General features: G+C 39.6%; 1 protein-coding gene across 1 annotated transcript in view; it reads left to right on the plus strand.

The window, feature by feature from the left end:
- The window catches only part of nectin1b (nectin cell adhesion molecule 1b), a 144,009-nt gene that overhangs the window by 97,898 nt on the left and 31,507 nt on the right, over positions 1–14,604 (plus strand). Inside the window, exons 6-7 of the mRNA XM_026330191.1 lie at positions 11,057–11,204; positions 12,869–12,934. Coding sequence (XP_026185976.1) covers positions 11,057–11,204; positions 12,869–12,934 — 214 coding nt within the window. The remainder of the gene's footprint in view (positions 1–11,056; positions 11,205–12,868; positions 12,935–14,604) is intronic.

Below are 14,604 nucleotides of genomic sequence, written 5' to 3' on the forward strand. Positions count from 1 at the left end.
TTGCCCAATGATTTTTTTGGCTGAACCTTTGTGGCAGAAATCTCAAATAGATTTATTTCTTACTGATGGTAATAGCCTTTAAATTGTGGTTTGTGGGGATGGGTCATATTTGCCCTAGTGGTCATTCTTAGCTGTGTCAGCACAGTTTTAAATGACTGTACCTGACTATACTCCAGTACTAGCCTGTAACCTGTTAGATGCACTTGTGTTTCTTTTCTCATATCAGACAGCAGATTACATTTTCAGTAGGGATTTGGCTTTTGAGACAATAACAGATTGCCAGTGCAGATCTATTTTCTTAGCCATGGAGGTGGGGATTGTTGAGATCCATGGAATCCCTTGTGTGAATTTTAAGGGGTTTATTTCCACTTGGAAAATTTAGTATGCTCCTATACTGGGTCATTCTCTCTAGCCTCCCCCTCTGTGGGAGCAAGGAATCCAGGATGAAAGCATTTCATCCATCCATCGATTGCTGCCTCCACCATGAGTGCTGCATCATGTTTTCACTGAAGTGTTTGCCTGAAATCTCAAGCACTGTGGAAACAGCCAATTGTGGAGTCCTTATAGCAACCTAGCTTCCCATCTACCACAATAAACCGCACATTAATGCCAGGCTGTGGCATCTGCATTCCAGTGAAGCTTCAGGGAACCTGTGCCTACCGGTGTAATTGTTCTGGCTCACTTTCAGCCATTATATGTTCTGCATATTGATTGTTTTTCCATGTACAGATCTGTATGAATATGGATATGTGGTCTCAAAGCTTCAGTTTTTTTTAAATCTCTTGAAAAGAGGTCATGTTACTCCTACTTTCACTCTCCTCTATTTATTCTTCTCTTTCTATATATACAGCTTTATGTGAGGATGAACACATCTCCCCTACAGACAAAGCAGGAAACGCCAACATGATGTCATCAAACAGTCTCACAGTGATTCATCAGCAGTGAAGAACATGTTGATTTTGTTGGCAGAGAGCATATTTTTTCCTGTAACTCACACTGAGTTGTATCCCATGTGATGCTGTTTCTTTTATTCATACAAGCTCATCCAGAGTCGTCTGATTCATTATGGTTTTCATCTTACAATTCATTTTAAGTTTAGAAACACAGAAATGTGACTTCGATCAGGGCTGTAGAATTGTAATTTGTCTTGCGTAATGAGAACACAGACCTATAATCAGTTTTATAAGTTATGTGCCATTTTAATCAGACAATTGTAAAATTCATGGAGATTTTGTCACTGCTAAAACATCTCTCAACAAACACAGGAGTGAATATATGAGCTGTGATATTTGTCAGATCTCAGTTAATCGATTCACTTTATCTGTTGTGTTTGCACTAAGCAGTCTGTAGATTTGTGACTCAGTAACTGAGTACCTTTAGCTCTAGTATGACCCTTAGTCCCTTAAATGTATTGTTTTTTGCTTTACTAACAGTTGTCTTGGGTTTTATATATTTTACAAGATATAAATAGTTAATAGTTAACACTAACAGATTAGGAACTAAATGGATACACCAACTCTGCTTGTTTTTTTCTTTTTCTCGCTGAAAGTCTTTTTTTGATTTGAAATTAGCTTTTGCACAGAAAACATCTAAAATTCTAAAAATGTAAGTAGGGTGAAGTAAGGCTTCTTTTAGCACATCATCATTAATGTTAGATTACAGTCAATTTATAAATCATTTTAGGAAATATGTTGCATTTCATTTCTTGTGCTGCTTCTAGAGCATTTATGTCTTTTTGTGAAGGTGCTATTTTTGCTCCTAAATTGAGGATGAGACATTTGGCTTCAGGAAGGAATCTGTTCAGAAAACATGAATGGTTTGCAGGTACATACTCATTTCTTTTATGTTTTAATTTCCAAAGAGTTTCATATTTCAAAGATTTTATAACTTCCAAACCGATCTTGTCTCTGCAGACAGGTCTTACCTTGTTGGAGGATGTGCTTGTTTACTTCTGTCTCTGCTCTGAAGTGATAAGGAGAGACAAGATGGTTATCTTAGAGATGGTCATCTTGTCTCATCGCTTTCCTAAGAGCTGTGCCAGTCAGATTTTTCTAAAAAGTAGGAAGAAGTCAGTGCCTTAGGGTATGTTTTGTTGTTCCATGTAGGCTGTAAATCACCTTGCATTAGTCACTCCAAGAGTTAGTATCGGATGATCATTCAGTGACATTTCATTACGAAGTACAGTTGTGTTACATTACACCTGATGTAAACAGATATGCAGATGGAATAGTAGAGACCGATTATCAAGAATCTTACTGAGTAATCCAATTTTGGATCAAATATATCTTACTGTAAAAAAGTAATTTCTTTGGTAATTTCTTTCTTTGACTATATTCATTTTCTTTTCTTTGTATCTGCTTTAACCTGAGATACTAAAGGCAGTAGAGAGGCACCTGCACAGCTAGCTTGTATATTTTATAGGTGGAATGCAGAGGATTTACACCTGAAAACAGAGTAGTTGGAGCCACTTTTTGTCATTGATTCATAGAGGTGACCATCATCAACAATTCTGAACGTGTTGTGTGATACACTTGTATGTGATCAATCACAACATTTAGGTGATTTCTAATAAAGACTTGGATAATGGTTTTGAGTGATGAACTTTATGATGATTGTCTGTGTAGACAATAATAACCCTATTAACAATTAATCTCCAGGCGTTATAAAGAGCCTCTGAGTGATGCCAGCTGTGTGCCAAAGTATTCTTCATCACCAGATGTTTATAGAATATAATCTTAATCATTAGATTATATTGAGATGAAATCTGAACACAATATATTAGATTATATGACACCCAAATAAAATATGCAAAAGCAATTTTTTAAATTGTAATTTTTTTTTCAGTTCAGGGGTCAATAATATGACTACAATAACTAGTGATTACATTTTATTCCATTTACTTTTTTGAATCTAAAAGTGAAAATCATACAGACCAAACTGTCACTACTGTACCTGAAAATTAGGCTGTGATATACAGGTAGCCTCATTTACTGTAAATTTTATGGGCATCTTGTTAATTGGGTTAATTAATAGGTAAATTCAGAAGGCTCTGAAATGCATATCATGAAAGCAAATAACAACCAATTAAAAGGTAAACAGAGCGGCTGATGACAGATACCCTGAGACAAAGACTCAGCGGAGGGGAAATAGAAGATGAAAATGTCAGACAAGAGAGAGGTGCTTTACAAATGAATATTGAAGAGGGAATTTATATTCCTGTACTCAAATCCTGAGATCTGCTGGTGTGTATAAAAGAATCAATGGTAATTTCACAGAGCGAAGACAAACAGTCTAGGCCTGGAATATAAATATATTGTATTTCAGATCTAATATTCCCACAGAGGTTATATGAAAACATTTGAGTGTGTAAGGTGCTTGAGGTGACACACTTGCTTAGTAGCAGTGGGGACAGTAAAAGGGGCTGGGCTTGTGAGATGAGATCTGCGAACTCACCATCCCAAGTGTTGCTAAATTGAAAATCTGCTCTCAAACACATCCAGACTAACTGGGTCTGTTACCCTGTCAGCTTTTAACCACGCAAAGGAAATTACAGCAGTGACCTCATGGTGCTTGGCAGTGAGAGACACAGAGAAGTAATTTTGCTTACACGAAGAAGAAGGTGGGAGAGGGAGGACATATTGGAAAAGAAGGCACAGCTCTGTATAAGCACTCTGGTTCCTCCAGTTCAGCGCTGGGAGCAGCCATTAAATTAACATTCAACACAAAAAGGAGTTCAGCTGGGGCATGAAAGGGCTTGACAGTTAAGAGAGTGGCTGTTAAAACAGACTAGGAGCCCTATCACCATCAATGCATGGGCAGCCCTTTGTATGGAGCCAAAAGTAGTTTTCAGATTAGTGATGATGCACATCAGAAAAAGCTGCAGCAGAGTTAGTGTATACTTAAAAACTCCTAATCAAAAAGCAGATAACCAGCAGACAGTCATCTGTATATAATACTGGAATATGTTTGTATTTTTTTTTTCTAATTAAAGTGCCAGAGTGAGCAGGTCAGTGCAGAGAATAGATGAAAAGTTATGTAGCTTTTAAAGTAAGCCATTACACATTGACAGCACCTACCAGCTTCCTAAAGTAATAAATGAGAGCAATTCACTTCCTGGAGGGATGCTGCAGTTTATTCTACCATCAGGAGTCAGTGGTCCACCTATTCCAATCATTCTTTAATTAGAACTGTTGTTATTTAGGCTGTCATGGGAGGCAATACCTCATGACAGCATCAGCATCAGCCTGGCAGCCTGCAATCTCAGATTCATTGACAGGGGCGTAGGTGCAGCTAGTTGCTGCTTCATCTACTCCCTGGACTCAGTGGTGTACCAGACACCATCAGCTGATGTGTGCATGGTTACATGACTCAATTCAACTTGCCATGCTAAAACTGGGTGTCGTCTGTTTAAGCGCGGAAACATGCTAAGCATTTTTTTTTTATTACTGGAGGCTCGTGATTATTTCCCCAGATTGCCTTAACGTACCATTGAGCTGCAAAATGTTTACATGGGAGTGAAAGAGGCTATAAAGTGAAACAGAATGGCTCAGCAGGCATTTATTCAGCCATGCAGTGATATCCATCTATTAGTCTAGCTCTGGTTCTTAACTGCAAATGGCTGTCTGAAAAAAATAAAATAAAATAAAAATACATATAAAACAAAAACAATATGAAAATAAAAAACACTGTTATGATACTCCATTATGTTCTGTGCTCAGGTGTTTTTCATGCAGGTACAGCAGGTCCAAGACAGTTAGAACCAGAATGAGTATGGTTTTATCTTAATATGCACATACCACGTGTTAACAAATAGTATTTAATGAAGTGCTGCCCTCTGTGGAGTGATGTACAACAGCAGTCACACACCATCACTAGCCCCCAGCCTTTATCACTTGCAGCCCCTATGCCCGTTTTGACACATTGGCTCTGAGAGGTGGTGCAAAAACAGGCCGTCAGTGTGAGTCCAGGTGAAATAGGATGCAGACATTTCCAGAGGGTAAACTGTTGCAGGAAAGAGGATGATTTCAGGAACTTCAGTTCCCAGAGGAGACAGGTCTGGAAACACTGAACTTTAACGAGATTACCAACTCAAGAAGGGGTGGGAGAGAAGGAGACAAAACAGCATGTGCCTCTTGGAGTTGGCAGCGTGAAATACAGATTTATGAACTCCATTAAATGGCATTTCTTTTTCTTTATTGGGGCCTGCAGCATTCACCCAATGTGGAAAATGGGTTAAAAAATCTCCCCCAGATAAATTACTAACAGCCTGGGCATTTACTTCCACATAGAGTAGCTGTACAACTTATGAAGAGACAAATAAAAACTACTAGACACCTTCACTGTTTCACTGTGATGGTCAACTGGCAACTTGCAGAAGCCGAGGTAGAGAGCCAGTCATTGTGGTTTTTGGAACAGGTGGCTGTCTCAGATTGGCATTGGTAGCATGGAGCTGGTGTGGGGCAGTAGCCAGATTCTCAATCTGTCCACTTGAAAACTCCCCAGTATTGCTGGAATGTAATATGGCCCCTGTGGAGGAGATAGCAATTACAATTTCTGATGGGAGTGAGGGAGAGTGCCAGGAGCCACATCCATTCTTGGAATATGATCAGACTTATGACTGGAACATTTTTACAAAGCACTGCTACACAAATGTCCTCTTAATACTGTCTCTTTGATAGTTTATAGATTCAGGCTTTCTATCCATTTCCTTTTTACCGTTGTTTTGTCACATCGCCAGAGGTGACTGTACATTTAAAGACATTGTTAAGTAGTGAATTGTCTTCCCTATGACCCAGACCAGGCCTCAGCAGGTACATAGCAGCACTGCTGAAAAAAAAAATGCTGCATTCTGTGACAGATTGGATTTGGAGTGGGCAAAACCCACTCCAGCTGGAGACTGCTCACCCTCTGACCTCTCACCTGAACTCTTTCTGCTCTGGTATGTGTGACTAACATGTTCTAAGGGAGACTCGTAACACTAGAGCCCTCATGTTTTGGCTATTGCGTACAGCTGGTGCTTGAGATGACACTGTTTTCACACACTTTGATGGTTCAGGTGCTGAATTGCTGTGCCACTTTGCACTTTGCAGGCCAAGCAGCAGTGAGAAATTAATCAATTGTCTGGTTACAGTATCAGCTGATCACTTGCTTTTATGCCATAAAAATGGTCAGATCCTCTGTAAGTGGGAACCACACCCTGTTAGGAGCATGCATAAACATCTGTACTCTGTCTGAGGAATGCATAAGTAATAATCACAAACAAAGCATTTATATTCTCTGTGTGCCCTGAGACCTCTGGCTGGCTGCATGTCTGAACTCTTCAGCAAACAGAACAACCTGCTGGGTGGAAGTTGCACTCAGCCTATGATGCCTGTTTGATGGACTGTCAGGGAAATTTGATTCTCAGTGGGCTACCAACTGACATAAACGTAATGCCACAATGCTGACAAAGACCACCGTGTATGCTGTGTCTGTACACTGAGTTTAAATGTACTGTCCTACAGAGACACACAACAAAAGTTCGTACATCTGGTGCAGCTCTATAAACACTGGAGAGTAGATGTGACAAGAATGAAGGTTGCTGCCACCTCAGAGGGAGCTGCCGCCATGAAAAGCCAAGGTCAAGTCTGTCAGCTCAAATGTGCCACAGTAGCGGACTGACAGCAGAGAGCTACTGCATGGATGGGTACTTTACAGTTATTGAAAATCAATAGCAATCTTTTAGTTGCAGCAACAAGACATATTTGAACAACAGCCTTTACTCAGTAGGGTTTAGTCAGGCCTTATGCAGGTTTTCCACCAGTGAAAAATAAAAGGAGGTCAGAGGGTTATTTGCTTTTACAGTTTACCATCAGAGTTTAGGGTTTCTTGAATGATAACTGGTCATGTTGTGCTTTAAATATTGGCCACATGTGCTGTAGTTATTTAGGCTTTCTATGACTTCAGATGTACTTTTTCAGTGATGGAACAGATCACATCATTGATATTAGAAGTAAATCAATTGACAATGTGTCATTTGACACAACCTGCATATTAGCTATTTACTATGGTCCAAGTCTGTATTAAACACAGCAGTTGCTATCCAACAAGAAGAAAGTCTGAAAATCTGTATCTTATATACACACTGGCAAAGAGCTGGACAGGAAAGTTGGAACAGTTAGCAGGAAAAGGGCCAAATATTTTTCTCAGTAGTCGACCAAAACAAAGCTAAAACGAGAATGAATATTGGATTACATTTGTCAGGTAGAAATATGACTCCAATGGGATAATAATGTTGCTCTGTGTCAGGGGATGTGAAAGTAGGCAATTTTACCTTACCTAGAATGACTTTCTAAGGTGATAAAAATGTCAGGGCTGTTTGTCTTCACATAGCTTTTATGTTCCATAAATGTAACTTTAAGAAGAAATAGTATAATGTATGGATGCTGTCTTATAGTTCAAAGTCCTGCATTTGAATCTATAGTTAAGTAAAACACTTAGGCTATTATAAGCAAAACATAGCCCTACTGAAATATCAAAATTAAAAGAACTAATGTTTGTGTTATTACCTCATAGAAGAATGAAAAAGCAAATAATACAATTATTACAACAAAGTACATATACAGTAAAAGTGTACATGCATGTGCAGTATATATTAAAAGAAATTGTAGTACCTTTATATGCTACTGTGAATGACGCACTGACCAGATAGCATTTTGTTGTACCTGGTACAATAAAGATATTCTATTCTATTCTATTTAGTTGCAAACTGTAATTTCCAGTGGATTATAGTTTTTTTTCCTGGAAAAGAGCCTCGCCTCACAATTAGCTTTAATGTTTGTAAAATTACTACTTGGATGAAAACAGAATATTTGATTACATGAAAGTTGCTTTAACCATTTTGTATGTTGTGCACTTTGCTCTGCAGTGAGTTCAGGGGAGGATTATTCTCTTACCCCTAACTACACAATGTTATTTTTTCTTCTTCAAGCCTTATGATAATGCTGAAGGTGAAGATAATGATGGTGTTGGTAGTGGCACTGTTGGTGGCTGTGGAAGCAGAGATTTGTGGCATACAGTAACTCAGTCCCCATGCCTATTACTGTTGGCAGTCCACTGTTTATTGTACAACAAGGACAAAGCCCTCTTCGTGTAGTGCTGCTTGTTGTGCAGCGCAGGGCAATTTCCAAATGATTACTTTAACAGGACTATGTCATGGGCATCAAAAAACACAAACAGGACAGACAATTCTGCTAAACACTAGAGCCACCATGTAGGTGCTGAACACAATCAAAGTTTAGGCATTCAGTAAATATTTATTGCTGACTGTCATGCTCACCTCTTCATCACCTAAATTTTCCTCAATTATTTAGCATTTGTACATATGAACACCAAATTTCACACTTTTCTTCACGATACCCACAAATGCCGGCCAAGTGCTTTAGAAGGGCTTTCAGAAGGAAATCGTGTTCACTGTGTTATTGGTTGAGGTGAGATATTATAAACTGGAACTTTCATTGAGAATAATAGAATTGACATCTGTAGCCACGCCACCCTGTTTGCAAATTCTGAGTCATTCATGTCCTTGAAAATACATTCCCTGCAGCAAGTGAATCATCAAACACCACATATCTGCTACAGTTATACTATCTTCCATGGAGTAATTTGAAGGTGTGCTCTTGGCTGCAGAAGGAGCATAGTAGAAGGGCTTTGCTTCTGTAGAGGTTAGCTCTGAGTTTTGTAATAAAATAATCCCAGCTCAGCATTGTTGTACACAGTGTGGAAGTAATGGTGCCTGCTTGCTAATCCTTTTGTTTTGCATCCCCAGCATTCTCTGCTCTCTGCAGTAGCCACAACAGTGCAAGCATGTAATTATTAAATTGCTTTATTGTAAAACCCATGTATTGAAACAAATTTTTTAATTGTGGTGAATCTCCAGCTATATGAGAATCAGATGAAGGCTCAGACTGTGCACCAGATGGCTCACCCTACCTTTATGTGTTAGGAGGTGACAGTGTAAATCCTGTGTGCTGAATGCCTCAGGCTTCACAACAGGGAAATTGCATTTTGATCTAGTTCACTCCACTGTGTGTTAGTGTTATACAACAGACTATTGTGTCTGGCATTTGCATTAGGGCCATGAAATTCAACCCACTGGCTTTCACTATGTAGCACGATGAGACAACGGTAGGAGTTCCTGCTTATCTGTTGCTACGCTACAGCAAGATCACAGTCATGCCCAGTCTTCAAAGCTACTCCACAGCCTGTTTATTGAAATGCATCACAAGAAAGAAGCGTGTGTGTGTGTATGTGTGTGTGTGTGTGCGTGTCTGTCTGTCTCTGTCTGTGGCTACAAGAAAACCTTTTTACTTGGTGTGTTGATTCAACATGACTTTTAAGTATCATAAGACGGAAAATTATAGCACCAGCTACAGCCGTGGTGTGATACAACACTCTGATGGACAACATATCTAATGACTGAGGAAGTGAGGAAGTGAGTGTCAGGTACAAGGTGGGCTAACGTGCCTGCTATTATGGGGCCGTTTGTGAAGTGGTCCTCTGTGTATCCATCATTATGGGCAGTGAATCAAGCAAGCAGGCAGAGGCTGTTGAGAAGAGGTCCCTTAGGGAGGGAGGCCTTGTCCTATCACAACCAGGAGGGACAGCCAGATAATAATGGAGACATCATGAGGGCAGGAGATAGGCTTTCCTTTTCAAAGTGGAGATGGTACGAATTTGCAGCATCCTAGCACAACAGGCTTACAGGCATTGATTGGTCCCTTGCCTGTCTTAAAAAGAGGACAGCTTTGTCGAAGAAAACAGATGCCATTGCTGATGCCACTCCATTATGCTTCTGAAAGAAATGACAGCCCTATTTTAACAATACCTGGCCAGTTGGGACATGGTGGAAAAGGTTCACATGGGACCTGGAGTGATTTAGCTTTTTATCTACATGACAACAGATTATTTTGGAGTATTATGATCTCACATGAGAAGGGTCATTGTTCATCAGATGTAAAAGTATAATACCATAATACCAACAGGTCTACAGTATATGTGAAGATGTAGTGATGATTTCAAAGCTCATCCCATTTCCTGCAATGGATTGAACTAAATCAATTGTATGCTGGCATCAAAAGGTATTTTTTTATCCGTATTTTTTTCAGCTTCAGATGGCACCTCTGGCTCTTATCACAGCTTACTTTTGACAATCTCAAGGACACTTCCAGAGATTCCCACTAACATGTCCAAAGGTTATGTTTGAGAGATGATTGTAGCCCAGTGCAGCTCTTTAAAAAAAGACTGGAGGAAATCCTGAAATGTATATCTTGAATTATTATTATGTTTTGAATTTTGCTTTTTGAGCTTTGAAGTTAGACCTTCATATCTCACCACTTGTAGACCAACTTTTCCATGTTTTGCTCATAATAGAATTTGTTAAATCATTTTATTTTGGAAACCATGCGCATTTTTTCTCTGCCATGCTGGTAATATATTTTGCATTCATTACCCCCTGCTGGAAAGGACTCATACAATAGCTTTGTCATGCTCTTACGAGTGCATGTGGGTTCACTGTCAAGTCAGAGCCAATTTAGGCTCCTTTTGAACAGTTGATGGAGTGCATATTAGAAATGCAGCAGCAGCTGCTAAGTGACCACAACAGTTTGGTATTCATGCAGTACCAGGGCATGCAGGACGCTGGCCTCATCCTGAAATATGCCCCTGAAAAAAAGTGTTTGGTTGTGTTTTATGACAGAAAATCTCAAGCCTAGAAAATGTCGTGTCAAATGGCTTGTAAAAATTTTCCTTTTATACATTGTTTTTTCTTCATTTCAGGTGCACTGTTGCTTTCATGTTACGTTTATTTTAACCAGTTGCTAAAGTATGTGTAGTATATGTGTTATTTCTTGCAGAATATTTTCCTGCCATGGACATGCTACAGGGAGACATTACTGAGATATGATATTAATGAAGTTTTTTTGTCCTTTGTCCGGTGATTTTTTTTTTTTCAGTCCAACAGCATCAATTACTCAAGCGGCACCTACTTTGACACTGTTATATCTCCTCTTGTCTACAGAAAAGCCACTGCCACAGGGTCCCCCAGGTGGCGTTATCGGGATCCTTGGAGGTGTTGTTGCCATTGGACTCATCATCGGCGTGGCTGTTACTGTCTTCATGGTCCATCGGCGGCAGCAGAAGACCCGAACTGAGACAGATAATGACCTGTGAGTACCAATCCTCTGTCAGAGAATATTGCACGAGGCTGGACAGGTGGTATGATTAGGTGTACACTCTTGTCAGCCCATGAGAGAGAAACACTTTGAAAAGGACAAAGCACTTGCAGCTGCCTTATTTATTCTGAAAACCGGTAATCTACTTTCCTATAGGTCACTTCATGAGAAATAACCTAAGTACAACCACACTAAAAAAAGGCAAGTTTACCTTATAGCAGGTAGAATTGAATAATTATCATTAAAGCAGCAGCTATTAAGCAGTTGCTTGATTGTAATGTGGCTGTAGTGAGCCCATTTTCCATTAAAACACTATTGTTTTAATCAGGACTGATTGCAGGAACAGGTGCTGTAGCCTCTCTTTGGGAAAGTTTCTCCTCTGTTGAATTGTTACCATATTATCAGGAAGTGAAGGAGATTTTCCAGGAGATTCCAGAGTATGCAGCAGATCCAAATGTTGGGCTGTTTGTAAATGTTGTTTGAAGAAACTGTTCATGTAAATGAATATTTTTGAAACTGTAAAGATTTGATGATTGAGCAAAACATATATAGTCAAATAACGTAGTTCAAAATGGAACAATGATGCAAATATGATTTAAATGTTGATCTACTCCAATCAAACCAGACAAAGTGGCATTTAACAACCTAAAGCAATCTTTGTAGGTCATTAAAGTACAAAAATACCAGTTTAGAATGTGCAGTAACACATATAAGGCCTATTTCCTAGCATCAATTAAGCCAGGCAGATTGTTGACTATAGATTTGGTCTATATTTACTTCTGCCCCAATCTCCTCTGGCCAACCAGGTAATTTTGTCCTGCCAGCAAACCAGGGGCCATGACAATTTCGAACATTGCCAATTGCTGCCCATGCACTAAAGAGAACGCAGAAGTTGCAGAGGATGCAGCTAAGAGAAGAGCAAACAACAGAGCAGTGAAAATCCAAAATATCTTTTTGTGTTATTCTGGAGGTGATCAAAGTCTCTGCCATCTGTTTAGAAGGAATTATAAGAAATCTGGTTTCAGACAAGGAAGAAATAAGCATTTGAGTTGAATCCTGCTAATTGCCTTTGTCTGAAACACCTGGCCGCGACAGATAGTTCCATGGTTGCCAGGGTTTCCATGATGTTCTTGGCTATAGTGGATATACAAGATGCAATCCACATCCCCATGGGAATGATGCTGCTGTGTTCAGGGCATGGCTATCTGCCTCTCTGGGAATATCACCAAAACAACTGAGGTTGGGGGTGTGCAGAATCTGGCTGAGGGTAAACAGGAGCCTTTAATCAACTCACATGATGAGATTACAATGCTTATTTTAGAAGTCTCCCTCCAGAATCTTGTAATTGAGTTGATTTTCAAAGCAGTGACGCTAACATCAAGCATCGACAAGACGTGCTGCCAGGTTTTTGGCCTCCACTATTCTGCCTGCTACACATCTCAGTGCTCTGCGGTGTCTGCAGGTCCATCACTGAGCCCACAGAGACCAAGAAACCACATTGCTTCTACCTCTCAGGAATGTTTTTAAGACAAATGAAGCACATGGACTCTTACCTCTACCATTGCTTTCTGTCTCTTTTTCACTCCCTACTAATCTATCTTTCTTTCTCACTCTGATGGCAAAGTAACTGCTCTTTGTTTCCCACTCCCCTCCCTCAGCATTGCTGTTGCTGCTGTTGCTGATAGTTGTGTGACACAGGCACCAGAGAAACCAGAGTCCCCCACAAGGAAAGTAGAGGCACCTGAGCCCAGTCTATCCCCCGTTGAACCCTGTCCTCCTGGAACCTCTATTCTGTTGCCTGCATGTAATGGTGGCCTGCAAGTGACATACTTGAGCACACCCTTATGAGCGCTCAAAGTAGCAAACATTTATCATCATGAGCTTTTCATCATTTAAAAATCTTTAAGGAATTTCTATTTCTCTCTGGATATCTTTCAATAAATTAAGGCATTAAAAGTACAATTCAAACATCTTCATTTGATGCATGAAAAACCCAGTTCCGTCAAATTATGGAGATGCAGTTTGATAAACTATGAATGGAATTAAGCTAGATGAAAACAGTGCCAAGATAAATCAAATTTAATTAAAAGTAAAGATAAAATATCCAGCTTCACTTAGAGTTTATCAGATTTAGGGAGCTTGGACAGAATGGATGTCATTTTGACAAGTACATACATATCAAGTTATTTATCAGAAGGAAATCTGTAAGCTTGCAGAGACTTTGTTTTTTATAATCATCAATGAAGCTGAAACTCAATGATAATGTCCTTGTTAACAGATTACATTGTGCAACCTCTGTCTTCTGCATCTTGCTCTTTCCCCCTTCTTTTGTGTGCACGCCTGTCGTCAAATATGCATGACAAGTTGAGTCAGTGCTGTGTAACTGTTGGTATTGTTTCCTACTTGTAGCTCGGCATGTAATGTAGTGAAATGTGATTCAAAGCTTTGATTGTCCAGGTGAATATTTGTTTCTGTTTTCTTGTGGCTTGTGATCAAACATGTTCAGTGTTTTCTGGAGAAACAGTTTACCTTTTTCTGAAATGTCTAATTATGTGAATGCAGATAAGTTTCAAGTGAATGTGTTGAGTTTGTTTTACTGCAGAAAAGAGATTCATGAGTGTCTGTTGTCAGGGTAGAGGTGAAGCATTTAGCCAGACTGTTTAATTCTGCATGTTGATGAGCCGTTAATCAAGCCTGGGCATTTGATAACATGCCTGACTGCACCGCCAGTCACGCCTCTGTTTGCCCTCACAAAGCAGCACATGACGTGACTCAAAATTGGTCAATCCTAATAAATCACTGGCCCTTTAGAGGCTGCACTGGCACAACAGTCAACTGATTATCAAAATAGATGGGCATTGTCAGAAACGATGTTCTCAAAATAATGTGTTTATTGCCCGGTCTTTTGCCTGAGTATGATGTATGACCTCCAAAATGCCGAAAAGCTCTGCCAATAGTGGCACCATTCTCCTGCAAAATGAATTCACTTGCTAGTGTTCCTGAAGTACAGCTCATGTTGACACAGTTGCAAATACTCACTGGTATAAATCACTTCCATGTCATCTTCCTGGTCATATTTACCATGAATCAGAAAAGAATAACATGCAGAATGAGTTGGATGTCACTGTCACCAATCAACAATAATGCTGGTTTTTCTCAAATAGGGGTAAACATGGTTTCCCAGGACTGACATGTAGCACCATTACGATTTTGGAGGATGCTTAAAAATTACTAATAGACTCTACATTAAAATCAAGTGGAAGAAAATGGGATGTTGCAGTCATTAAACTAGATGCCTGCTTTGGTGGCACCGGCAAAAGTGATTTGTAGAGACATGAATTGTTTGTGTACCCTTTGATTTATGGACTGGTCACCAGTGCTTTTTACCATTGCT

This window comes from Mastacembelus armatus, chromosome 13 (assembly GCF_900324485.2).
Source record: "Mastacembelus armatus chromosome 13, fMasArm1.2, whole genome shotgun sequence".
NCBI lineage: Eukaryota > Metazoa > Chordata > Actinopteri > Synbranchiformes > Mastacembelidae > Mastacembelus > Mastacembelus armatus.